General features: G+C 42.3%; 2 protein-coding genes across 2 annotated transcripts; one reads left to right on the forward strand and one right to left on the reverse strand.

Annotated features, from left to right (window-relative positions):
• The first annotated feature begins 9,128 nt into the window (after positions 1-9,128).
• Positions 9,129-11,619, forward strand: NUDT15 (nudix hydrolase 15). Its single transcript, XM_086741856.1, has 4 exons — positions 9,129-9,512; positions 9,550-9,966; positions 10,072-10,262; positions 10,620-11,619. Exons 2-4 carry the CDS (start codon positions 9,815-9,817, stop codon positions 10,763-10,765), a joined length of 489 nt encoding a protein of 162 aa, XP_086597982.1. The 5' UTR covers positions 9,129-9,512; positions 9,550-9,814; the 3' UTR covers positions 10,766-11,619.
• Positions 11,620-15,184: 3,565 nt separating this feature from the next.
• On the reverse strand, positions 15,185-24,076 carry MED4 (mediator complex subunit 4). Its single transcript, XM_086771845.1, has 7 exons — positions 23,890-24,076; positions 21,687-21,753; positions 21,170-21,340; positions 20,748-20,805; positions 19,715-19,801; positions 18,814-18,945; positions 15,185-15,940 (listed from the first exon to the last, which is right to left on the reverse strand). The coding sequence occupies exons 1-7, from the start codon at positions 23,988-23,990 to the stop codon at positions 15,768-15,770; spliced, it is 789 nt and encodes a 262-aa protein (XP_086627971.1). The 5' UTR covers positions 23,991-24,076; the 3' UTR covers positions 15,185-15,767.
• Positions 24,077-26,991: the final 2,915 nt, after the last annotated feature.

Consider the following 26,991-nt stretch of genomic DNA (forward strand, 5'->3'; position numbering starts at 1 on the left):
CAGTGGAAGTACGAGCCATGCGAGAGCTGTGATTCTCCTGAGTTTTGAAACTGTAATTACCCAATAACCGGGAAATTTACTTTTTTTTTTTAGTTCTGAAAGTGCACTATCATAGCTTTTCCTTGGGCAAATATTACAAAAGACAGAGTAACTGTAGTTCAGTTATTTTGCTTCTGGTCCCCTGCTGTGTGCAAATAGTGGAGTTGTCACCTGTTAGCATTGCAGCAAGCGCAGTGCTTAGATCCGCACCTCTGACATTCAGACACTCAAGGTAGGCGTACATGTCACTGAACCTGTGAACAGCTGCAAAATTTTAATAGACCGTCCAAAATTTTCCACCACAGCTGATCAAAACTTCCTTCTGCCAAGGGGGTCAGGGCGGAGGGACACAAACCACGCTTAAACTTTATGCTCTTTCTCCACCAAAATATCTCTCCTCTGTACACAGAGTGGCTCTTCACAAGTTGCCAGGACTGCCTGCAGCTCCATCACAGGACAGTACTTGTACGTCATGTCCACATGCAAACTTGAGGAAATCTCGTAACTCTGAGAGATTCTCCAAAATGACCTCTCCCCTGGAAAGGGGAAGAAAGAGCATGTAACAAAGTTTACAAAGACCATGTAATGAAGCTTATCAAAACTTAAAAGCTTAAGCTTAAAAGCCCAAAGCCTACTGTACAGGCTGCAGGTCAAGAAACTGGATTTACAACCTCACTCAATTGCTTGCTACTGCAAGAAAGCTGGGCAAATCTCCCTGGGTGTATAATTCATTCTTGCCTGTGCGAAGAGCTGTAAGACATTCAAATTACAACTACTATTGTATCTTCTCACTACGAGTCACTTCTTCCAGATTCAAGATTAGAAGGTTTAAGGATTAAGAAGGATCTTATACATCAAAAGAAGAAATGTTACGTGGTCTTGCAATGTTAAAGGATTTCTAGAAAGACTGTGGCAGTTGCTGCCATTGTCTGTAGTCTGATAGACAGCTGTACGGAGAGCCTTAGTTATTTGCATGTTGCATTGTCTGATTTCCTTCTCAGCTGTGAGAACTGGTCTAAGTGGGATTCATGGTAAAAACGCATGAATTTCTGTCTCCTTTCTATCTGATAACCAGTGCCACCATCTGGCTCAGACTGTCAGTACAAGGTGATCCGGAGTTAACGCAACCCAAACCTTAAAAGGTAAGTTCTTGGAAATGACACGATCATCTTTTCTTTGCTTTCTTAGAGAAATAGGAAAAGATAATGATCTTGGCTACAACCAGGCAAATTCCTAGTGAGTGCAATTAAAGTAAATCAGGTTTGCATAAGGTCAGCTTGGTGCAATACCTGACCCACACTCGCAAAGACTGCGCAAGGAAAGGGAACACACTGTAGGATTCTGATAGATACCCAAGTGTTTTGCTAAATCTCCAGAAAAGTCTAGATATAGGTTCCTTCCTATTCAAAGTTTAAAATGGTGAGATTTCTTCCTCCAGTCAGAATAAGCTTTTTAAACCAGGCCCTCTCTGAGGCTGTATTTAAAGCTATAAAGGAGGAAAAAAAGGTACATTGCAAATGAGGTAGAAGAAGCAAAGATATTTTAAAAGACAGATTGCTGTTTGAGGCCAAATAAAGCATCCCGGAAAGGTCAGGCATTATGAAATAGATATGAATTTGATTTATTATGGATCTACCATATCTACCTACTGACAATGGTACAATCTGATTTGCTTACCAGACCTTGTGAGCTCCACTGGTCACCATTTAATTTGACACCATTAGGACAGAGGGTCTTGCTAAGGACACCTGAGTGATAAGGCCAAAGCCTCTGCTAAGGCCATGAGTTTAGAGGGTAGAAAATTCCCAAGAACAAAATAAGAGATTTAGCAGGGCCTTAAAAAGCATCTCAGTGCCCATAGAAAGAACTTCACTGAGCTTTCCAGAACACTTTTAGTTGAAGACAGGAGGGAGGAGCCCACTTTTTCGGTATGGTAGGTGAGTAAACTGATTTAGCTGCCAGACCAGCCAAGGTCAGAGTTAAAAACCTGACTGGAAGCAGAGTGAGAAGAATCCTTCAGTGGTGTCTGTGTTGCTTTACATAGCACATCTTGCAGCCAGTGAATTCTCTCTGCATTGTTTGTCTGCAAGAGTACCATCAGAGTTGACTCTGGACAAACTGCAGGTTGCTAAGGGGACCCTCAGGAGCATCTAATAACACGAAACTATTCACTGGACTCATCTGCAATATAAGCAAGTTATTCCATGTGTTCTTCCAATGACTGTCATACAGAAAAGGCAATCCAGGGTCCTTCCCTGAAGGTGCTCCAGTGTCTCTCCTGCAAGGATTCTGACATCTTCACCTGTCCTTGCAACAAGTATTTGTACGCAGTGTCAGGTCTGGATGGGTGCAGTTTCCTACAGGGGACAGTATGAACATTAAGGACCAGCTCACATTCACTCCCAGTACAAGAGCTGGGGAACACCAGGGAAGGCTGGTAAGTGAAAGGTTCAATGTAAGCAAAAGGATTTTGCTTGCAAAAGTGATTCTTCACGTAGTGTGTAGTTAAGCTGCGGATCACCTTGCTGCAAATGATGGAAGATGACATGGGGTCAGGAGGAGCCTTGGTAACTTTAAAGAAGAGAAATGAGAAAAGGGTTAGTAAATACATAGAAACCACCTCTGCCTTGAGAAATCACTGAGACACAGATGGCTGTAGTAAAGTAGTCAAAAGCCCTGTCACAATTTCTTGCCTATTACATTCCAGATGTCAACTCTGGACCACCAGGTACTGTCCTAGATGGATTTTTGTCCTGAGCTAATGGACACTTTTGTATTCTTCTGTCTCAGGCTGCCCTGGGATTGAATGGACCCAGAAGTTTCATAGAAGCTGGAGCACAATCCATCTTTGCCAGCCTATGAGTTGCCCAAGGTCACTTAAAATGTTAATGGCAGAGCTACAAATAAAACAGAATTGTCTCACCACCTACACTCATTCTGATGACTCAGCCTTGTCTGTACACAGCAGAGCAAAGAAAGAATTAACAAGCAATGAAGACAGCAAAACTCTTTCATCACAGCATAGCTCTAATTTGTCCTTTGCTCTTGCATATGCACACCATGATTCTTTATGAATCGGGAAGACAGTGACCACTTCTGAGCTGACAGCATGTCTCGATGACAAAAACTACTCTTAATGGAACCAGGTATGAATGATAGTTCTGTCATTGATATAAGAATATTCTGGTATTCAAAAAGTACAGGAGTTCATGGTAGTCAGTGAAGGTTTTAGCAACCAACCTTTTTTTTTTTTTGCTCAGCTAGGCCCTTTCCAAAGTACAATATTAAAAGCAAGGATTTTCTGTTGTATGATAAGGAACTACATAATGTAGAAAATCTTATAGGTCTCATAAATTCTGACATGAAAAGGTAATGAAAAAACATTGTTTGGAGTTTAATGTGAAGCCAGGATTGTGGAGAATGATGCAGTTCATAAATTTGTAATAAAGGTCAGATCATAGGCAAAGATAAAGTAAGCTAACTTCTGCAAAATTTATCTTCTGTTATTTGAGGATCCTTTCTTAAGTAGAGGGATCATTTGTGGAAATCCCAGTATTTCAGCTGAAGGTAAGCAGTCTTCATTTCTTTCCTTTACTCAGTCTTCTCCATAGCTTCATTTTTGGTCACTCCATCAGATCACTAATTACTCTGACAAACAGACCAGTGGCACACTGGGGATACTATGAACTCTAGCCTACTTTTTTTCCACAGATTTCCTAACAATTTCTCTAGCAGTGTACTATTTGGCAGCCGTGGAAAAGGAAGAGACCAAGTTCAGAGGCAAAGCCTGTAAAGGAAGTCAGGCCACATGGGACCTAACCAGTGACCCTGCGACGTCAACCCATCTTTCATTCCCTCCACTTCCCAGTAAGTTCAGGCAGGCAAATCAAGTTCATTTCTTGTCCTGCAGTGAAATTTGGATAAACATTGCAGGACTGAACCATGAAGCCGGTCTTTATCATCGTAAGGCACTGACGACATCTTTAGACCTGAATCCTAGCTTTGGAAATCAGATCAGACGTACATAGCTCACGGCTAACGTTCAACAGCTTATTGTTCATACTAAAGAAAACTGTCTATTTGCAGGTAAGGATCAGTGCAAGACATTATCACAGAGGACCTGCACAAGTGCTAAAAAATAAAGGTATTACTTCTTAGCGTTGGGGTTTTTGTAAAGAGTTGGAGCAAAAGCTGTTTTCTCACCCATCTTTTTTTTTCTTTATTACTATTAAAATGCATTTTGTGGACTTCAGGAAATTCTAGATGGAGACATACAACGTATCAAATCTATTATAAACTGGAAAGATATTTGATAAGCAATTAATATTAATTATCAGTACTAAGCATATTTGCAATTGCAGAGAGCTAATATCAAGGAAATTCAATGAAACCATCTCAAATTCAAGAAAGCAAACTAAAGCAGATCTAAAGATCACATGAATTGTTGCTTGCCACATATGTATAAGGGGTAAAAAAAAGTGGATTTAGGGATCAAAAGAAAACCTATTTGTCTTGGTAGATGCACTTGCATGGTAGTCCATCTTAGCTTAACAAACTGCATGACCATCTATTGAATAGAAAATAACTCCTGTCAGCTGTTCTGTGATGGTTTATGCAAGTAATGATAGGAATATATAAAATATTCAGACATATCTTGCAAGAATCTGAGTTCTCTTAGGTTATAAGAGAGTGAAGAGGAAAGTCTGTTTTATTGTTGTAGAACCAGACTCTACTGGAGAATCCTGTTTTATCTAACATCTCTGAAGCATTTATTGCACGATATCCTGGTAGAAGATACAGCTACCAACTTCATGCAAGACCCTGCTTATAAGCACAGCATTGTTTATTCCTGTTGAATCAGGACAATTGAGTGATTGAATCTAAATGGAAAAGGCAACACAAAAAAAAATTGCATTCAGTTTCTCTCCTTGTTTTGTCTAAAGCAGCTACTTTTTATATTTGGATTGCCATATAAAAAAAAAACACATCAAATTAAATGTGTAGGTAAAATTTGCATTGGCATTTTCAAGCGTAAAGCTTTTTACCCTTATTAGTATAATGTGTATCGTTAGTGCAATTTCATATATTTTTAAGATAGCAAGCTTGAGGAAAAAAAAAAAAAGAAAAATATCAGTATGGAAATTATATTACCCCCATAGAAGGAGGAAGCTGTAGATTATCAACCTAATTACCACCTTTCCTAATGTTAGAAGTGGCACAGCTGGAGTGGTGCTCTAGCTATATTTACCCAGTCAACACAGAACCACAGCTGCCTAAAGCAGGCTGGCCGTCCTTGTGGAAAAGACTCTGGCACACAACTGAAGCTGAATGCCAATAAAACAGCCCAGGAGAGAAAGGGGACAAGAGCTCCTGTCTTAGAGAAGAGTGTGCAGCATCCTGTTGTGGCAAAAAGGCCAGGATTTTCATCTAGAAACATGGAGACCAAATACTCCATCACCACATCTCAGATGCAGTGGATAGCAGCTCATTAGATCATGCCTCACTTTCATCGACTATGTGAGCAGTTTTTGACTGAACATTTGCTTCTGGTGACTTAAGTCACTTGCTAATACTGGACATGACAAGAGCAGACAGCCCTGATTTCTCAGCTGTGAGGCAAAACTACCTCCCAGTTCTAACTGACGGCATCTCACGGAAAAGTAAGTGAGTAAATCTAAGCTGAAGGGACTGGAACGTGCCATGTGAGGTGAGATACTCAGGTAGTAACAGCAAGCCTTTAAAAAGTTCTGTGCACAAATAGCACGAGGATTTACTGACACTAACTTAAATAGATTTTCATCCTTTGACTATTCAGTGTCTTTTTCCTTCTGACAGGCTTTTTTTTTTCCCCAACTCAAATTATACTTCCCCAATGTATCTCTTAGAAATAACTGAACTGGCTTTGCTGAAATTTCCAAAAAGAAAAATTATGCACAAAGAGGACATGTCAGAAATGTATTATTATTTATAGTTGAGTAAACTCACAAAAACCAAACTGAAGGAATTAAAAACTAAGCAACTTCAACTATGCCTGGTATCTTGACAAGAAATAAAAATCATCCACACATGTTCATATTCCTGTAGCACTGTATGTCCCAGGAGATCCCAAAGGACTTAACAGATCCAGGCCTCTGTGGTCTTACAGGCTATGGCTTTAAGGAGATGAATTGTCTTCAACTCAATGAGCTGCTTGTGTCAGAGTTAGGAGCTACTTGTTTCCATGAAATCAAAAAGTAAAATAATTATTTAAGTCAAAAGGTGAAGACCTTTTAATGGATTTCTGTATTTTTGCAAATACTGAGTACACAATTCTGTCAGAAGAAATATTATCTGCTGCCCCAATAGAATCACACAACAATTTAGGCTGGACGAAGTCTCTGAAGGCCATCTGCTCCAACCCCTCCTCCTCCTCTCATGCCACCCCTTGCTGAAAGCAGGGCCAGCCTCCAGCAGGTCACCCTGGCTTGTGTCTGGTGGAGTTTTCGGCCTCTCCAGGGATGGAGGTTCCACAGCCTCTCCAAGCAACCTCCTCTAGTGCTCTGCCACCCTCACGCCAACACTCTGCTCCAGCAGAGCAAAGTCAGTCTCAAGGAGACTCACTTAGGCTCCCAAATCAAACGAGTTCTGGCACTGCTTTATGAGGTGAGGCTCCGCTCTCTGCACAGGTCATATATAATGGCAGAAATGTACTTTCCATCCAACTAAAGTTGCAGCAGAATATTACTGATTTACTTTAAAGAAAATATATTGTAGGACTTTATTATGTGCATGTCAACCGAGCTTATTTACATTTCAACATAAAAGCAATGTACAAGTGATGAAACAGTTAATAATGTTAAATTTTAAATTTTCGGTATTAGGGGTCAGGATAACAACCAGCTGCTTGAATGCAAGGGAGGGAGAATCTTTCAAGCTCACGTTTCAGTCAGCCTGCTGGCAGGACTTCAGTGCCGTGCACTGCTGTCACATTCCACACCCAGCTTCTGAATGGCAGCTTTGCAATGTAAAATATTTAAACATAATCCTTACATCTTCCAGTTCATCCTTCTGCTAAGAGAATGTGAACATGTAGTAAATTCCACAGGCAGGGAAATGCATGCATGAGATTCTCAGAAAGATGGGTGTTTTCTGGTTGTGTAGCTGCTTTTCAAGCAGCTTTTGTAGAGTGTGTACTCTTCTGACCTGGTTTCTCTAGGCATGTCCATCTTAAGGAACAGCTGGGGAGTCATTTTATTCTGACATAAATCTGACCTGTCACTAACACGGTTAGTCCCATCATTCTTGTTCCCAGCTGCTCATACTTGCTGTCTCCATCATGCCACTTCAATCACTCATGTACCTGAGCTGTAAATTGTATCAGAGAACCCACCTTGCTGAAAAATAATCTCCTTCCCGGTTTGCTGAGGTAGGTTCAGCTTTCTGCTACACTGAATCTGATCTAACTGTCCTATCCCCTCCCTACGCTGCCCACAGCACGCTAAAAAACAAATTCACACACACACAAGATTTTTTGAGGGTAGATCAGTTCACTGCACAGCCACTTCAATAACAGCTACAGCATGAGGAACAAGTCCTTTGGCCTGAAGAGCAGGTGCCTCTCTTTCAGTAGCAGCTTGGACACATGCTGGTTTAAAGACACTGGTTTGGCTGTTTATCTCACAGAAGTACTTTGTCAGATGAAACATTAATAAACAAGTTTACAAGAGCACATAAATCATAACCTTGCAAGCTTTTCAACATACTACTATAGCAGAAGATGCATTTTTACTTTCTTGGGTTCTTCTCATGCATTTTCTTCTGGAAATGGATGTCTGCTCACCATCACACTCAGAAATACTGGCCTATATTTACTGCATAATCTCTACAAAACCTCTGAGCGCATGCCCACATCCAAAATAAATCCTGAAGAGAAACCGATTAAAACAGATTCAGTCAACAAAACGCGTTTTATTTTCACAGAGTATTCTTCATGTTAATGACCACAAACATAAAATGAATAAATGGAAACAATTACATATGAACATCTGTATAAAAGCAGATTTCAAAACATTACCAGAAAAAGCTATTTTGAAGTCCTGTAAAGGAATAATACTTCATGTCCTTGTTGCGATCAATAAGCTGGTAGAGAGAAAGGCAAAACCTCAGCCTACTAACAAATATTAGTTGTTTGTAAGAAATATTAAATTTTTTGTTACCAATATATTTTTATATAATAAAATATTTGTAAGAAATGGTATGCTGCTACCATTCTGACAAGCATAATGACTGTTTGATTTTTTTTTTATTTAAAAAGGTACAACTAGAATCACAGTGGGCCACTCAAATTTGTCTGTAAATGCTGTTTGATACAAAGTACAGGAAAGTGGTGTGCACAGAAAGTAGAATATTTTCATTGTTCAGCTAAACAGCCTTGTGGTGGTTTAATATATTGGAGCAGAAGGAGCCCAGTGGGCAAGAAGGAGCCTCTGATTAACATTTTTGGAAGATCACTGTCATCTTAATTTGTAAACACAGAAGTGACATAACTGACTGATGTTTAATCTGGAGATTAAGATACTCCAGTTGTACTGGAGGGCAGATATAAAAGAATGAGCTTGGTTTACAAAAAGTCAGTTAGCCTGGCAATTTGCCCAAGATTATTATTTTTTTTATTACTTACTAATGTCAGTAATTCAGGTTGTGGGCTCATATTACAGCTAAAACGCACAGACAACTACTGTCAAGGTGCAGCCTTGCTCCTAGAATGCCCAGCCGTGTACTCCTTCGACATTTCCTTCATGCCAACGCTGGGACTCACCTGCTGCTGTACTGAGCCAGTTCAGGCAATTGAACCTCAGAAAACCAGTCCCACAAAGGTAACGACTAATCTTCAGCCAGTCTGGCTGATCTTTGTAAGTAAATAAAAACACCTATACACGAGTGTTCCAAAACCTTACCAAAAAGGTATTTGAAAGTCCTGCAAAGGAATACTACTTCATATCCCTGTTGTGATCAATAAGTTAATAGATGGAAGAGGAAATTATCTTTCTATAATTAAAAAATTGTTAAAGTGAAGGTAAACATTTGGTAGCACAAATTTTGATTTTTTCTTTATCAGTCAGGAACACTTATTCTGCCTCTGGATCTCTGCTTAGCTAAGGTTGTAGTTAATTGTCTAACGATTTCTTAGTGATAGTTGAGAGTCAAGACTTTTCACCCAGCAGGAACTGGGGGCTCATCTAAGAGGAGCCACTTACAATGCAGTCAGAGACCAACTGGCACCCTGATCTCCAAGAAACCGAGTTACAACTGGTTTGTTTGTTTTTAGGTGCCCCTCATTTGCAATTATTTATTTTCAGGTCCCGCTGACCTCACTAGTCCCTTTGCGTTCAGGGTCAACAAACCACAGCAGAAAATGGAAAGCCATGTCACCACGCAGGTAGCGTTTCTCCCTCTTGCGAGCCTGCCCGGCAAACTCGCCGCGCTCTTCCCAAGTGAGAGCCGCGCCGGGCAGAGCCGCGCCGGGCAGAGCCGTCACACCCCGAGCCCTGCGGCCCTCAAGGCCCCGCCCGCGATTCCTCACCCGCTGGCGGCCACACGGCTCCGCCACCGGCTCCGCGAAGCGGGAGAGGCCGGGGCGCCCCATTGCAGCCACGCGCATGCGCACTTCCGTGCATGCCGAGTAACGGCCTGCCAAAAATCAGGCCCCGACCTGATTGGAGGAGCCGCCCCCGCCCGTTGCCGCCCGTCACCGGGCCCGAGGTGAGCGGAGCCTCCCCGAGCGCCCGCGGCTGCCATGGGTGAGGCGGCGCAGCCCTCGCGGCCCGGGATCGGCGTGGGGGTGGTAGTCACCAGCCCCGCGCACCCCAACTGCATCCTCCTGGGCAAGAGGAAAGGCGTGGTGGGGGCCGGCACCTACCAGCTCCCCGGAGGCCACCTGGAGTTCGGGTAGGAGCCCCACGTCCCCCCGTTGCACTCCCCCCCCCCCCCCCCCCGCGGCCCTCCCACCCTTTCCCGTGTGCTGAGGCGGCCGTGCCTTCCCCCCGCCCGCAGGGAGAGCCTGGCGCAGTGCGCCGCGCGGGAGACGCTGGAAGAGGCGGGGCTGCGGCTGCGCAACCTGCGCTTCGCCTCCGCCGTCAACGCGGCGTGCGCCGCCGCGCGCTACCACTACGTCACCGTCCTGATGAAGGGCGAGGCGGAGCCGGGGGCGGAGCCCTGCAACCGCGAGCCCGAGAAGAACGAGGGTGAGGGGGAAGCGCGCCCGCGCGCGCGCGCGCGGCGGGGGCGGGGCCGCGGCTCTCTGGGAATACGCGTTTTAGCTCAATTTACGTCATAGTTCCCTTTATTGCGTCGCGCCCTGACATAACGAGGTCAGGGAGTGGCTACGTTTGTTCCGCAGATCGGGGAAAACGCTCGTGTCCAGTAGCGTCGGGACTTCAGGGGAGGAGGGTAATAAATTTAAAATAATTGCGTAGGCAACCAATAACTCGAATACGTCGTTGGCGGTTTCTGTACCTGAACCATCCACCCAGGCCTGCAGAGGCCGGATTGTTACATGATTAATTTTAAATTCTGCCTTTATTTTTTTTTTCCCCCTACAGGTTGGGAATGGGTGCGATGGGATGAATTCCCTCCAGCAGATCAGCTGTTCTGGGGCTTACGCTGTTTGAGGGAGCAAGGTTACAACCCCTTTACGGAGGAGCTCGATCATCTAAAGGGGTACACAGGAAGCCACCAACTGGCATGAAGACTCATGACTTAACAAACTGAAGGACAGACCTGCTTTTTTTTGGTGTAAAAGAGAAAAGGTTATATCATGCTTAGTCCACCCATGTGAAAAATATTACCATTCTTAAAGCCAGAAAGATGTCAAATGTTTCAGTGCTTTTACCATATTTCACACAACAACTGTCTCCCATTCCAGAGTGGCTAACAATTCATAGAATTGTTATAGAAATAGAAAACTCACTTTCATAGAAAACTCACGGTGTTTTCTCTGTTTAACCTTTACATAGGCGAATAGCCCTGTGGAAGGCAGAACCAGCCAGAGAAGCTTACTCACTGGGAAGCAGTTGCAGCATCAGGCCCAAGAGAAACAGATTTGTTTGAACCACTGTCCTGCTTTCTATGCAAAACTACTTTGTAGATCGTGCTGCTTTCCTGTAATTGTGAATCTTGGACCAATTTTGAAACTTAGCCTTGTCAATAGCTTCAGTTAAGGTAACTGTCATGAACAAAAGTCACATCTTCCACACAATGCCTCATTCTCCTGCAGACAGTAGTACATACTTGAAAGTCAGGGTATCATAAACATGAAGAGGCTGCGGTGCCTTGTTGTGGGGAATGAAAATTCCCTGACCCTTCTTGCCACCCCCTTTCATTACAGAGTTTTGTTTGTAGCCTCAGTTGTATTAGAATTTATCAGCAGAAGCATTCCAGATCTCTGCAGTTGATCCTAACTCCTCATGATGTTACTGAACTCTTAATATTTTAATGGAGAGGTGCCTACAGTTCTCCTAGGCTGACACAAATAACATGGTACAAACTGGTCTCATTATAGATGTTGCTCTATGGCAGACGGTCATACTTTTTGGCTAAAGAGGGCTGCTGGGATGTGATAAAATTGTTAATTTTCAGTTTGATGCAACTAAATGATTGAATCACTAGTGAATGAAATCACAGTACACAAAGACATAAACAAAACCAAGGAGTTTATATTTTTCATTTTTCTAGAATCTGTAACCAAATTTGATGATTTCCCAGTTGTAGTCATTAGGACAACAGCAATTAGTTTTAGGATGACTTTTAAAAAATCACTAATCAGCTCTTTTTTTCTCTTCAGGGTTCTTTTAAAACACAGGTTTTTTTCTGTTTCCTTTAGATATATTCATCATGCAAAAAGTTCTGAGATACCTTTAATTTGTTTTAAATAAAGCATCAGCACAATATTGAAAGATTTAAATTGTCTGAAATTATGGATTGACTTGTCAGTTCTTAAAAGAAATGAGCTTGAAGAGTTTAAAGCTCTTCCTGACTTTGCACGTACATTTTCTTAAATGGAGACGGCTCTTTTTGCTGAGAAGCCGTCAGAGTGATACGAGGTGTAAGGATGTCACTGACGATCAGAAGCCTCCTGCTTACAATTTGTAGTACTAACTATGCACAACTTCCCTTAGGACAGATACACTTTCTCTGAAGCAAAGAAAAAAGATAAAATTATAAAGCAGTTTTGAAATGGGAAATAGCACTGAAAATGCCTTTACTACTGTGTATTTGTAGAAAGCCTGGTTTTTTTCTATTCACAAGTGGAGATTTTCTTCCTGAAAGCAGCTTTATGTATACTGAAAATTATTCCATTCAGCTCTTAACAAAGAGGCTGCAGGAAGAATTGACAGATGTTCTGCCCATGTGTCCCAAAGAACAATGAAAAAAAAAGAAAGTATTTAGTGCATTAGTGCAATTTTAAATTTTAGAAGGCCTCTAGTTCCTGATGGGAAAACAGGGGTCACTGTAAAATGGTTTGTCATGCAATAAATATTTTGTTACCATTAATGGTTATTCTATTTGTTGTAAATATACAAGTGGTTACTGAAATGGAGACACAAACAGCATTCCATATGTCAGGGTTTCTGTATCCTTTCTAAGTGGACTGATTAAATTGCTACAGTGCATTACTGCCATCAGCTGTCAGCAATCCCTAACTTAAATAATCTGATTCTTAGTAGTTTTTAGCTTCTAAGACTCGGTCCTTTTAACTGAATGTTATGTTTACTTTGAGTTTTGGTACTTTTGCTAAATAGGAAAATCTATTACATACACATCTAAGCCACTGAATAACAGAACACACAGTTAAAACTTTGTAGTTTGCTAATTCACCTAAAATGGCATTGTAGTTCTCCAGCACTGGGAAACAGTATACACTGAACAGTATATAGTTTTGAGCATTGGTGTAAAGAAGCTGATTAGGATGCATCTTATACCCAGAGTCTGATTTTATGCTAAGTGAAAAGTGGGCAGAGCTGTCTTCTTACCTATTTCTTAGATGTAACACATTGGTCCCATTTAATCCTTTAACAGACTAGCAAACAACCCCAAAATATAAGTGGTTGTTGCTCCTGTTCACTCTTAGTTATATCTGGAAACAATCGCCCACCTCCACAATATTTCAGTTAGTGAGTCACATGACAATACCCATATAAGAATTTTGGGTAGACTCTACATTACACTTTCCATGACTTAATTATCTCTATTTGTATTTAATTCCAAGAATGTCCTTACAAATGAGAAGACTAAAGAGCCTAGTGAACTGCGTCTGTCTTAAGATGTGTTGAGACGGGCACATACGGAAGAAAATACTAATCCCATAGTACAAAGCATTAAGAAACTGCATTTTGCAGTACTGTGTATGATTCTGATCACAAATGTTTAAGTTAAAAAAAAAAAATAACTAGAACAGGGGTAGGCAAGGTTAACTAGGATGATTGAGACAGGCCAGATGTATTTGGATTAACATGAATTAAAGAGGAAACACAGTTCTCTATAAAGACATCAGGCAGGGGTAAACACCAAAAAGGAAAAGATGATACTGAGTAAAGGTAAAATATATATGTATATGAATAACTTCAGACTGCAGCAGAGGAATGAAATTCTAAAGACTCTGAAAATACTTCCAAAAGGAACATCTGAGACAAAAAAAACCTCCCCATTCCTCTTTTAAAACAAAAAACAGTGCCCCATATTGTGTGATTGAACCTGACTGAAGAGGTCCTTTTCATTTTTATATCCTTAAGGGATTTCTACATATGTTGGTCATGCAGCATTACTGACAGCAATATTTGAAAAATTGAGCAAATGAGGAAGTACCTAATTTACCAGCTACTTCCTGCAAGGAATCTACAAAGTGGAAAAGTGGAGAGAATTGTGGTCTGTGCTTCAGGAAGCCTCGTTGCAGGGCAAAAACCTGTAACTGCCCTGAGCAACAGTTCACATTAGTTTTTTGATTTGATCAGAGGGTTACTTAAGAGAAAAGCAGTCATAAAATGACTCCTTAAGCAAAACAGAACACGGAAAGGGAAGCGCCTTTGGAAAGAAGAAAGCACACTGTAGCTTGGGCAAGAAATGCAACTGCTAAAGTAAACAAATCAGCAGGTTCAAAGAACTGAAAAAAAATATGGATGACAAAAATAAAGACTCTGTGAGCACTTTGAACTGAAAGGAGCTGAACACGCAGTGTGCCCCAAAGCATGTCATCTCCAGGGTCCCTGGATGCTTAACCAAAGCACTGTTGAAGCCTTGCAAATGGGGACCCTCAGGGTCTGCCCAGTTATGTGTGTCCCTGATGAAACTCAGCTGAAAAAGACAGACTTTCAGTTCCTGACTGCTCAGCTGCTTCTCATACTGACTTGGCATTTTGCAAAGGGGAAAACAGAGTACAAAGTTCTGAAAATCAATCAGAATTCAACCACATACTGGGATAAATATGCTGAGTATTTGTCCTGGTTTCAGCAGGGATGGAGTTAATTTTCTTCTCAGTAGCCGGTGTGTTTTGGATTTCGTGTGTGAAGAATGTTGATAAAAACATTCTGATGATACGAGTTGTTGTTAACGAGACCAAGGACACTGTCTGGCTTTCCAAGTCTCGCTAATGTGCAGGTGCAGGAAGCTGGGAGAAAGACAGACAGAATAATTGACCCAAACTGGCCAAAGGGAGTATTCTGTGCCGTAAATGTCATGCTCAGTATATAAGTGGGGGTTGGCCAGGGCAGGTATCTGCCTTCCTGACAGCCATCTCGCTCTCTCATTCACTGGCATCGTTCCCTCTACTTTGTTGGCTCCCTTTTCGCTCCTTTGCTGGCTGCTCAGTTTCATTTCTGTGATCACTGCTTGGGACGGGCTCTATCAGTCACTGGGTGGCGAGAAAACATACATTGTTCAATTTGTATATTTTAATATCCTTATATTCTGTTATTACTGTAGTTTTCCTTTGTTATTTTAGTAAACTGTCTTTATCTCAACCCACGAGTTTTCCTTTCTCGCCAGTTCTCTCCCCAGTTCCTGCTGGCGAGGGGGAGCGTGAGAAGAAACTGTGTGATAACTCAGGCTAAACCATCACAGTATTGAAGTTACACAATTAATCATCTAAGATTTAAGTTTGCAAAATGAAATGTAAAGTTACATCAAAGCTGAGTTTATTTATGACAAATCATTCATTATATATTACAATAATTACAAACTTCTTACACCTTATTGCCATATTTTTGTTCTTGGCACACGTGATCAAGAACATGGATTTAGGCAGTAACAAAAAAGATATTAAAATTACAAACCTCATGTCTCATTTCTGTGCCATACAAAAGGCTATCATCAAAAGAGTAAAGTTACTAACAAACATACAAGGAGATTCCCCTTACACCTTTTTTCCCAGGAACATTTGTCATCTAACATGTAGTAAATATATATATACGTGTCTCTTGCAAACATACACATTCACACATTTACATAATCACTGGAAATTTGACATCTCTCCTCAAGCAGAAAGCTCCCAGTCATTTTACTTGCAGATCTAATGGAAAAAAATTTCTGAAGTCCATGGTTTTAAGTTAGTCACCCTATTTCTGAGCCAGCTGTTATCTTCTCCCTACACAGGGCCGCCAGCATAACAAAAGGGTACTACTGCAGTTTGTGATGAACAGCATCCAACCTACCTTCACCACAGGAAAGGTCTACTAGGGATACTGTCCCTCTTGTACCTAGTCTGAGTCACTGCTGCTGCTTGAGGAGTCTGTTGACATAACTTCTACATCATCTTCATTCTCTTTATTGTGTCCTGGAGGCTCCAACATGAAGTCATTACTATGATTAGGAGGTAGCATGTTCATTGACATATCACTTGACTGCCAAGGATACTGAGGAGCAAGCACATCTGGAAAAAAGGGTCAAAATCAATCAATCAGCTTTGTGTATCAAGAAATTCAACAGGACAGCTCATCCAGAACTCAAATTTAAAATGAAAACAAATCTTAAAATCCTTCCTGAATTTTGGACAGATTAAATCCTCTGGTAACAGCTGGAAAACATCTCATGATGGAGCCATTACGTGGCTCTTGATCTCTCACCACTCCACTTCAAAATAGTATATATTTTCACACAGAGCTTTTCACCTTCAAAGCGTAGTTTGAACTGACTTAACATTCACAGCCACTGGTAGTAATGAAAATTGTCACTCTCTGTCAGTGTGCAAAAATAAATGAAAATGTTAGATCAAAAAAAAACCCCACAAAACTTAAGGTAGAGCAAAGAAATTCAGAATAAAAGGTTTTATCCAAACGTGGCTGTAACACCTTGGTTATTGTTTTTCCAACAGCAAATACGGTGCATCAAGTGCAAAGGAGAAGAGTGTCCTACTACAAAACCAGGGCCACAGACAGAGATACTTCAGAGGTAGGAATACTCCACTGTGCCCCAGGCAGGCCAGCCTCAGTTGCCTCTGACTTCTCTCAGCTCTCACTGCCTCTCTTCTCCTCCTACTTCCAAACCCATCTCATACTGTATTCCCTACCAACATACCCTCCTCCCACACCACTTTCCAGTATTTCCCTTCCTTGCCTCCAGAATGGCTCCCATTTCAAAGCTGCAGTACACACCCATATGCCATTTCTGCTCCCTTCCTTTTAATTTATGCTCATACTGCTGTGCTTCAGTTCCTCTCCACTTATTACCAAGCACTGCAGCTAAGTCTATCTCATAGAAGAAACCAGCTATCTCCTGCTTACAGCAAGAATTACAAATAATTACAGTCAGAAGTGGACAAAAGCCCACTCACATAGGAGTTTGAGTACAGAAAGAGAGTGTACTATGTAAGTGGGGGGTCATATATGGTAGACTTACTCTCACACTGTCTAACTCAGAAGCACAGACTCCACACACATAGTAGCTTCTGATCTTTAAGTCTGCAGACACCTGAGATGCCACATACAAACTACAGCCACTGTCCTCTAATACAAGATGCATTACCTAGCTGTACAAATCTGACCCACCAGCTGATGCGAGGACATAATACAGCCTTTATGCAAGTCCTGTGCTTGCTTTAAGGAGACCAACAATAGTACCTGGTGGTCTCATCCCAGCTGTGGTGAAGTGAACCAACTTCATTTGAAACAGCTGAGGATGTAAGCCAGTGTTTTACATCCTGTGGCCATCCTTCAGTGCTGGAACCAGTCCACTATTAAATCAGGTTGAATGCATGCACTAAGCAGCCTCAAAGTTTTGAGGCTACCAAGCAGCCCGGTGGCTGGCTTGCAGACTCATTAAAAACTCCATAACTGGACATCTCTCTGCAGAAGTCTCTAAAAGGACTAGAGCCCAGAATTAGCATTCTTGGCAGATGCCTCCACACACTAACAGATTCAGGATCCCTACACAAAAAGCCGGGGCAGCCTCTACTTTCTTTTAAATGAAGTTTTGATGTTTCCATTTTTCTGACAATCTAGTAATTAAGAGGGTTTCCCCTGACCTAGCAGACTCAGATTCAATTAACAACTTCACTTGAGGAGTTTAAATCACACATTTTCCATCTTCTAAAGGAAAAATCCTAAAGAGTGGGCTTTCAGTTTTTACTGAGACAGCACTCAAAAGTAAGAGGAGCAAGTCTGCACCTCCTAAAGCAAAGGAGCCAGCCAGAATGGGCTCTATCAAAACTTCTGGCAATAACTGCTTGAAGTCCATGAGGGAGACACAACCTTAACATCTCCTCTGACCATATTTCAAAAGAACAGAAAATACACATGGGCCCATCCTCAGCGTTTCACTGCTGGGTTGCTATGGACAGATATCAAGGTCCCACTCCTGTTCAGCTCACCGACCCATTTTATCTAAGGCCAGAGGTTTAGAAAGTGAGATGATGCAGAACTTCAAGTCAGTGCCTAAGAGGTGACAATACTATTACACTGATGATCAGAAACACATAATCCAAGTTTACTATTTTTCCAAAGGAGTAGCAATACAGGTTTTTTTAATATATTCAGTATAATTTCAGAAAACAAGCTTTCCGTAACACCTGCAAGAGGCTTAACAAGTAAGAACTGTTACTTATCTCTGAATCCACATTAAGAATTTTTCCACAATTTAGTCTAACCATGGTAGATTAATGCTGCATAGGTACAGAACCACTGAATTCTGGATTCAGTTACTGTAATTTACTGCTAAATTATATTTTAGCATGAATGACTGAATCTCACTAAAGTCAATGCAAGTGCCCATTTCACTAAGCAATTAAGGGATTAAAGCGCGATTCCTACACTCAAGGTATTACCTCACCAGCAGTCTTTTGCAATCTCTTTTCAACCCAGAACTTCTAAGCAAACAGTCTTGCTATATAGAGCGTAGACTTAAAGGAAGGTAGGGGATGACAATAAACCTTCTTCCAAATACACCTTTCACAATTCCATACTTTCTGACATCACTGCTAAGAAAAGTTTGCTTTGAAAATGCTTCTTTCTAATATGACTTGATATCACTTAATTTACAGCAATTTAAAATAGGTGAATTGAAGGGCAACTAAGTGAGTTTTGTTTACATTTATTTAGTTGTAGTGCCTGCACTATGATTTGGCATGAAGTAAAATAAAATTATGTAATTTCTAATTTTAAACTTTATTTACTAGATCTTCACTGCTAGGGAACATTAGCCATAACTTTCATTATTTTAACTCTGATTTGCCTTTTCTAATGGAAATGTGTAAATGCTGTGACTGTATAAGGAATAAAGAAAAGCAAAATCAAAGTGAGTTTCTCTTACCTGGCAGTCTGCCCGCAGCAAGTGCATCCCCTGGTAAGTGTCCATTAACTCCATTGGTAGATGGGTTGTTCATCTGACCCAAGAGACCGCTCCTCATTTCCAGATCTGTAGGATATGGCCTACGTGGGTCCCCTTTAAGAAAAAAAAAGCAATGTTTTTAAATATTTAACAATTGTCTTGCAGACATTAACTTTTTCTTCAGCATCTAGTTTCCTGACAAACAAAAAAACCAAAAAAAAACATACTCTGATCACTTGGATCAGCAATGAACATCCCACCTGTTTTGCTAAAATCCAAGTCTGTGCCTTTCACTTAGACTTTCTTTGTTCACTTAAACTTGGCAGAAAAAACACATTAAAAAAAAATCCAAACCAAACCAAAATGTTTAGAAGATATCGTAGCTCTCCCTGCTACTTCACAGCTAAACAGCAAGGACAGGAACTGGAAAAGAACACATTCTCATTTTGAACAAGGAGGATCGTTCCCAAAATTGAAACCTGACATAATGAAAGCCCTGCTTCTGACTCCACTGATAACTAACATCCTCTGAAAAGTATATTATATGGGGCAGGAGGGAACACAACCAAGCACATGGACAACCCTTTACATACTCGGTTTTAACTTATAACTGGAACCAACATTGAAGGGAAAAAGCAAATAAAGGAGAGCAGAGGCCAGCCAGTTAATGGAAGCATGCAGTTTCATAGCCTTTTGAAGACATACGTAAAGTCTACAGGACTTTGTGTATAAATTTTTGTTGAAAATATTAGATATAACAGCCGATAAACCCCACCGTTTTTCACTGTTTAAAAGCACTGTAAGACCAGATACTGACCATGCTTTATTATTTTAATAAATAAATAAATAAATAAAAATCTATTGTCATAAATGTGATAGTTACCTGGTACCCATGTCAGAGGGGCACAAACAGCATTGCTAGCACTGATCCTATGAGCATATTTAATTATTTCTTCAGAGGAAATGGCACCTAGAAGAACAGTAGAAAAGTTACTATATTCTCAAGAGATTGCATCATTCAATTATTCCAGAATATTGGACACTAACACCTAAAAGACTGGGAATGTAGTTCTGTTGGACATTAAGAGCATGCTTCAAATGCAATGACTTCTTAGAGGATTCTCAGACTATGCAAGGACAATCTTCACAGTGAACTGATTTTACAGCCACGAGTTCAGTACACCTTCAAGGTCAACAGTTCTTCAACTTTGTGAAAAACACAAACCAATCTCTTAAGCAGTGTACTTGACAAGCACGATTGGGAAGAAAACTTCAGGACCTGCTTTATTATGGAATCTTCTGTAGTAAAGAATTATTTTTCTTTGTTTAGCAATTGTTAAGCATACATGTAGCAGCCCTTCTAAATATGTGCCTATATTACAGTAATAGAAACTTCATGAAATTCCTTGATTTTTTTAGATGAAAGAGGAATAACAAAATTATAAAAGACACTGAAAAAACCCACCAAGAAAACGCCTCCCATAAAAAAAAAATCTGTTTATCTTTGTAAGTGCCACAGAATGGCAGGAGTTGCTACAAATACAAACCAGTATCACCAGCTAGTCAATCTTTCAAATACAATGCACATAAACATTTTCTCCCTTTCCTCAGCAGACCTACTCAGGCAATCTGGTGAGACACTTAAATGATCAGATAGACTATTATCAGTCCAAGAAGAGTGTTGAGACATTTAAATTTACATTTAATATTGAAATATGTTTGCCCCAAAAACTAATTCATTCCTGCCTTTATTCTGAGGAAATAGTTATAGGTTCATAATGAAATGGAAATTTGTTTACACATAAAGCATCTGAAGTTTGTGATGGTAGAACCAAATAAAATAACCCTAACCTGAGCTCACTCACAACTCACTTTACAACTGCATTTACGTAGTACATACAATTATAGATACTTACCTTTTCTTGCCTTTTCAATTGATTTCAGCTTTTCCTTTGCTTGATAAACAGCTGTTGCCTAGTTGTGGAAAAACAATAAACTAAACCAAACTTTCAATACATCTTTCATTTGTAAACTTCTACATAAAGTCTGCTTTTTGAATCAACCTTTGCATTTAACTGCATTTTAAGAGAGAAACTATTCAGTGAACATTTTCAAAATATGCAGAAATAAAGGAGGTTTGGAAGAAAATTAGCATTATAAAACAAAACTGAATACCATGATATCTAAATAGTATTTGACTACTGATAAAAACTCCAAACCACTAAGCTCTTAGCAAGTTTTTAATATTTAAATCTTCTCAAACGAACACATCACTTTCTTTAGAACCACCCTTTTCACAAGTAGATGCTCAAAAGCAAACACATCATTATGAACTTACCAGTATATGCTCTGCTTCTTTTAGCTGTTTCTGCAGCTGCTGAATATCATTATCCCTCTTTTCTACTACCTTTTCTAAAAGCTGCATTTCGTGATGGATTTTCCCCTGATCAACTGCCAACTTCATTAGCTCTTGAAACTCTCCATCTCTCTGAATCAGCAATTCCAGGATCTATTGAACAAGATTTTTGTAGGACTTTTAATTTAGCTAGAGTTAACAACACACCCTCAGTTGTGCTGCAAAGAACAACTGACATCCACAGGAGTATTTCTGTTTGCACAAGAAATGAAACAAAATTTCTTCCTCTGTTTGCAGAAACAGTCCATGAAGCATACAACAAATTAACAGACAAACAAAAAACAACATGAGGAGCAAGAATGCCTTTGTAATGGGGCCAAAACCTCATTATCATCAGTGCCCTGCAAGGCCAAAGGAGAAAGAAAAAAAAAAAAAGGAAAAAAATAGAATTAAAGCATTGTGCTTAGCCAAAGAAATACAGTTTAGAAAGTCAGCTTACCTGGCTCTCCTCTCCCGGTTGTGGAAGTTTCTGGTTTCTTGAAATTGCCAAAATTTCAATTAGTTCCCTGAAAGGAAAATTCTGTGTTTGTGCAATTTTCTAAGGCATTATTTGCAAGTCACGTCATGGCACGTATCATTACAAAAGCACTCATGGACTTGAGTATTTTACAGTTTTATAGTACAGTGTTGGCAGGGATTTCTCAACTAAGAGTAATTCTGTGAATAGTCTCACAACTGGAGCACGTTTTCTTCTTTGTTTTTAGAGCTCATGAAGCGCTCACGTGTATTTGTACTCATGCAACTTGCTCAATTCCTGCCAAACTACGTAAGACATAAGCAGAAGCTGAGAGAAGAAACAGCACAATGAAATGTATACACACCCTACTTCTACTGCCTTTGTTTGTTGCAAGAGGGCACGAAAGTTGTCTTCACTATTTTACTTCTCTACTTTTTCTCCACGTTTTCCCAACAGAGAGTTTCACACTTGCATTAAAAGCAATTAAGTCTACACTTTCAAACATCTAAAGAGTTTGTTGTGAAAGTACTTCTACAATAACAGGTGTTTCCACAATGGTATATTAGCTGTACACCAAACACACAAAAATACCAAAAAATAAAAATATTCTGGTGCTAGGAACAGTACTGATTCTTTGCTTGGTCTGTTGCACGCAGCTCAGTGGGGTGTACGACTAACACAGCAGTGGGGCCAGAACCTTAAAATGAAAACAGGTACTTTTCAAAACATCTGAAAGAGCCCCTCACCATTTAACCTCTAAATAGCATCTCAGTCTATGTCTGTTGGTCATTCCTGAACACTGAAATGACTTAAAACAATTAGAGAATAGAGAAACTTGTCATTATCACTACAGCTTTATTCTACCTGATCAACACTGAGCAGCAGAAAATAAAATCTGTTGTAAACAGATCAACTACTGCCATCAAGACTGATATCATGCAGGGTTGTAATTCTGTCCTGTGTCAGCTGGATAATGCACAGGCACAGATTCAAAACTATACAAGGGCTACAGGTTAGACATGTTGCTTAATTTTTGCCCCTACCCTCAAGCCAGCAACATTGACTGTGAAGGGCCTAGCTCCACGGTGCTGCAACACTTGCTGATCAACAGGAAGATTCACTAAATGCTGCTCTGCATTAATTATGGTGGAATATTAGTCTCAAGTTTTGGTTTTTTTTTTTTTTAAATAGATGGAGATCAAATATTTTTCTTAAAAAAAGACATGTTCTCCAGCAACCCATACGTCACAATAAAATTTAAAACTAAAAATAAAACCTAACCAGAAACAAGAGCAACTGACAAATATATTTATCTTGTCCTTCCAGCAGTAAACATACAGAATGAGCCAACCACATAGATAGCATGGGTTACTCCCTATGAAAAAGTTTTCTTAAGCTCCTGTTCTCCTTGAGAGGAGGAAAATAATTAGGAACCAGTTTAACTGCACTGCCAGCTGTGCCTCCACAACATGGTGGACAACTTGCACAAGTGTTATCAGTCCAGCCTCAAGAGCGTGGACTAAGTATCTGAGCACTTACATCACTTCAAAGGCGGGCTCTGCAGCCTACTCGGAGTGAGTTCAACACTAATACAGGCAACGGCCAGAATGACTTAAGTCATGTAATACCATCTACAAATTTCTGACTTAAGCATGTTTTTTAGCGAATGATAAAGAGCCTGAAATCAGAGTGTGTGTGTTTATTCACAGGAAATGCAGGTGTCAACCAAGAAAGCCTGAAATCCTGGGGGATGTATGTGTATTCACAGGAAACGCAGGTGTCAACCAAGAAAGACAAGTGGGAGAATAAGGAAGCTCTCCCCCTGCTCTGAAAATAGGAAATAAAGTGCCGTCGGTGCTTTCCTCCCCGGGTGAGAAGCGCGGAGCAGCGCATGAGGCCGGACCGAGCCCCCCGGCGCAGCACCAACCCCTCTCCCGCAGGATCCGGCCTGGGAACGACAGAAGAGCCAGGAACACGCCTGTACCCGGGCCGGGCCGGGCCTGGCCCTCTTGCCGCCCAGCGCAGGGTCGGGTCAGGCCGATCCCCTCCCAGCCCAGCGGCACCCGCTCCTCTCCCCGCTCCGGTCGGAGGTTTCACCCACGTCCAGCGCCGAGCACCCTCACCTCACCCCCGGCGCCGCTACCCGAGGCCCTCCCATCCGAGCACCGGGGGCAGTGCGCGGTACCTGGCCAAGAGCTCGAGATCCTCCAGCGCCGCCAGGAGCCGGTCCCGGGTGCTGCTCCGTTCCCCGCCTCCTCCGGCCGCCGACGCCGCTGCCGCCGCCATCACGATCCCGGGCGCGGACCCGAGCGGGAACCACCTCCCGGCGGCGGCGCCAGCCCCGCGCGGGCGGGCGAGCGGGCAGGCAGGCAGCCGGCAGCGCCCCCTGCAGGGGCGAGTTACAGCCGCCCGGCGGGTGGGCGCATGCGTAGTGCGGCTTGGCAGGCGGGAGGGCGGTGTCTGCCCCTCCTCCCCCCCGTGCGGCGCGCGCGGGGGGCGGGGAGGGGGCTGAGGGGTAACGGCTCCCCTGAGGCGCGGAGGGGCCGGGCGGGGCCGGGGAAGGAAGGGCTGGGCGGCCGGGGAGGGGGGAAAGGGGGGAGATGAGCGGTGCTGGTGGCGGAGAGCCGTGGGTGTGAGGGGAAAAGGAGGTCACATCTGCCTCGGCGACGCCAGATGCGCGTTTGTAAAGGCCCTCTCCTGGAGCCGGGTCGTTACACAAGGTTCTGCGCTTGTTGCTCTTGTGAATGCATTTCCAGCCCCCGGATTTCCACTGGAGAGCCTTTAAGTGAGATTCAGATGAACGCTAAAGACACAAAAAACGAACTGCAGAGAAAGGGTGTGTGACTGCATTATGTCTTAAGTATTTAATTCAATTTTTGAGAGTCCTGATATCCAAAAATCCCTTAGGTGCTTTTTATCAGTTGGAGGACGAAATAGTGCTTTACTAATGGCTAAAGAAAGTTAAGTGACCAATACTGAAAATATAACAAAACCCTGAGTTTTGGATCAGACAGAGCCAAGAGCTTTAACCTAGGCTGGCTGGCCGGTAAGTGACGGGAGCTGGCCTGTCACTCCTGTCTGTGGAGGCTAAAGGCAGCTTTGCATCCATTACAGAGGTCTGCGCAGGTAACAGATGCAAATCCTACCCCCAATCCTGGCAGCAGTTCAGCTATAATTAAAAAATACTGTTGTGTTGGGGTTTTTTTTTGTTTGGTTGGCTGTTTTTTTTTTTTTAATCTTGCTGTATATGGGCTGGTGCAGTAAACAGGCCTGTAGTTCTGGGTGGGGTCACAGTGAGGCCAATGGAATTTTTAATAGTTATGAAAGTTTCAGTAATGCAAAGAGACTGAGAGAGAAGTGAGGGTGGACGGCAGATGAGGGAGCGGGGAGTGAAAGCTAAGCTGGGGGCAGGGTTTATAACCAGGGCAAGCACTTCCACAGAAGAGCAGAGAGTCCCCAGACCCAACATCCTGCTGTCAGCAGGCAGCTGCAAAACCTGCCAGCAAACAGTGATTCTCTTCTCTCCTGATGAGAGAAAGCGCTAGATGAATGATAACATCCCTGACTATTCTGGTATTTACTCTGATTATCTTTCTACCTTCTGCAATAAATTTGTCCCTGAGAAATTTACACTTACTGAAAAAAAAAAAAGGCAAGAAATTAATTAGTTAGAGATTCTTTGAATTGTGGTTTAAATAAGCAATTCAGCATTATGAGATTTGTGATAAAGCAAGGAGATTTGGCAACCCTGAGAAGAAGATAACTGCCAACAGGAGTTATTTAAAATTCATTTACAATACACAACAACCCTCAACGTTCTGATTGTAGATAGTTTGGGAATTCTCTTTAAACTACATAGCAGATAAAATCTCATCAAATAGTTCTGCCCTTTAAATAACTTTTGCTTGCTTTTTTCCCCCCTGTATTTCACTAGTTTTGTTCAAGGAAAGACCCAGGTAACTACAGGCCGGTCAGCCTCACCTCTGTGCCTGGCAAGGTCATGGAGCAGATTCTCCTGGAAACCATGCTAAGGCATATGGAGAGCAAGGAGGTGCTTGGTGACAGCCAACATGGCTTCACCAAGGGCAGATTGTGCCTGACCAATTTGGTGGCCTTCTATGACGGGGTGACGGCATCGGTGGACAAGGGATGAGCAACTGACTTGTGCAAAGCTTTTGACACTGTCCCACACGACATCCTTCTCTCTAAACTAGAGAGACATGGGTTTGATGGACGGACCACTCGGTGGATAAGGAGTTGGCTGGATGGCCGCACTCAGAGAGTGGTGGTCAACGGCTCAATGTCCATGTGGAGACCGGTCACGAGTGGCGTCCCTCAGGGGTCCGTGCTGGGCCCGGCCCTGTTCAACATCTTTGTTGGCGATATGGACAGTGGGATAGAGTGCACCCTCAGCAAGTTCGCCGACGACACCAATCTGTGTGGTGCCGTTGACACGCTGGAAGGGAGGGATGCCATCCAGAGGGACCTTGACAGGCTGGAGAGGTGGGCCCATGCCAACCTCATGAAGTTCAGCCAGGCCAAGTGCAAGGTCCTGCACCTGGGTCATGGCAATCCCAGGCACAAATACAGGCTGGGCGGGGAACGGATTGAGAGCAGCCCTGAGGAGAAGGACTTGGGAGTGCTGGTGGATGAGAAGCTTAACATGAGCAGGCAATGCGCCTTTGCGGCCCAAAAGGCCAACCGCATCCTGGGCTGCATCAAGAGAAGCGTGGCCAGCAGGTCGAGGGAGGTGATTCTCCCCCTCTACTCTGCCCCGGTGAGACCCCACCTGCTTTACTGTGTCCAGTTCTGGAGCCCCCAACACAAGAAGGACATGGACCAGTTGGAGAAGGTCCAGAGGAGGGCCACGAAAATGGTAAAAGGGCTGGAGCACCTCTCCTATGAGGACAGGCTGAGAGAGTTGGGGCTGTTCAGCCTGCAAAAGAGGAGGCTCCGGGGAGACCTTAGAGCGGCCTTCCAGTACCTCAAGGGGGCCTACAAGAAAGATGGGGAAAGGCTGTTCGATAGGGCCTGTTGCGATAGGACAAGAGGTAATGGTTTTAAAATAGAGGGAGGTAGATTTAGATTGGATATTAGGAAAAAATTTTTTACGATGCGAGTTATAGAACATTGGAACAGGTTGCCCAGAGAGGTGGTGGAGGCCCCATCTCTGGAAACGTTCAAGGCCAGGCTGGATGAGGCTCTGAGCAACCTGATCTAGTTGGGGATGTCCCTGCTCCTTGCAGGGGGGTTGGACTAGATGACCTTTGAAGGTCCCTTCCAACCC

The sequence above is a fragment of the Chlamydotis macqueenii genome, chromosome 1, assembly GCF_036417535.1.
Source record: "Chlamydotis macqueenii isolate bChlMac1 chromosome 1, bChlMac1.mat, whole genome shotgun sequence".
NCBI classification, from domain to species: Eukaryota; Metazoa; Chordata; class Aves; order Otidiformes; family Otididae; genus Chlamydotis; species Chlamydotis macqueenii.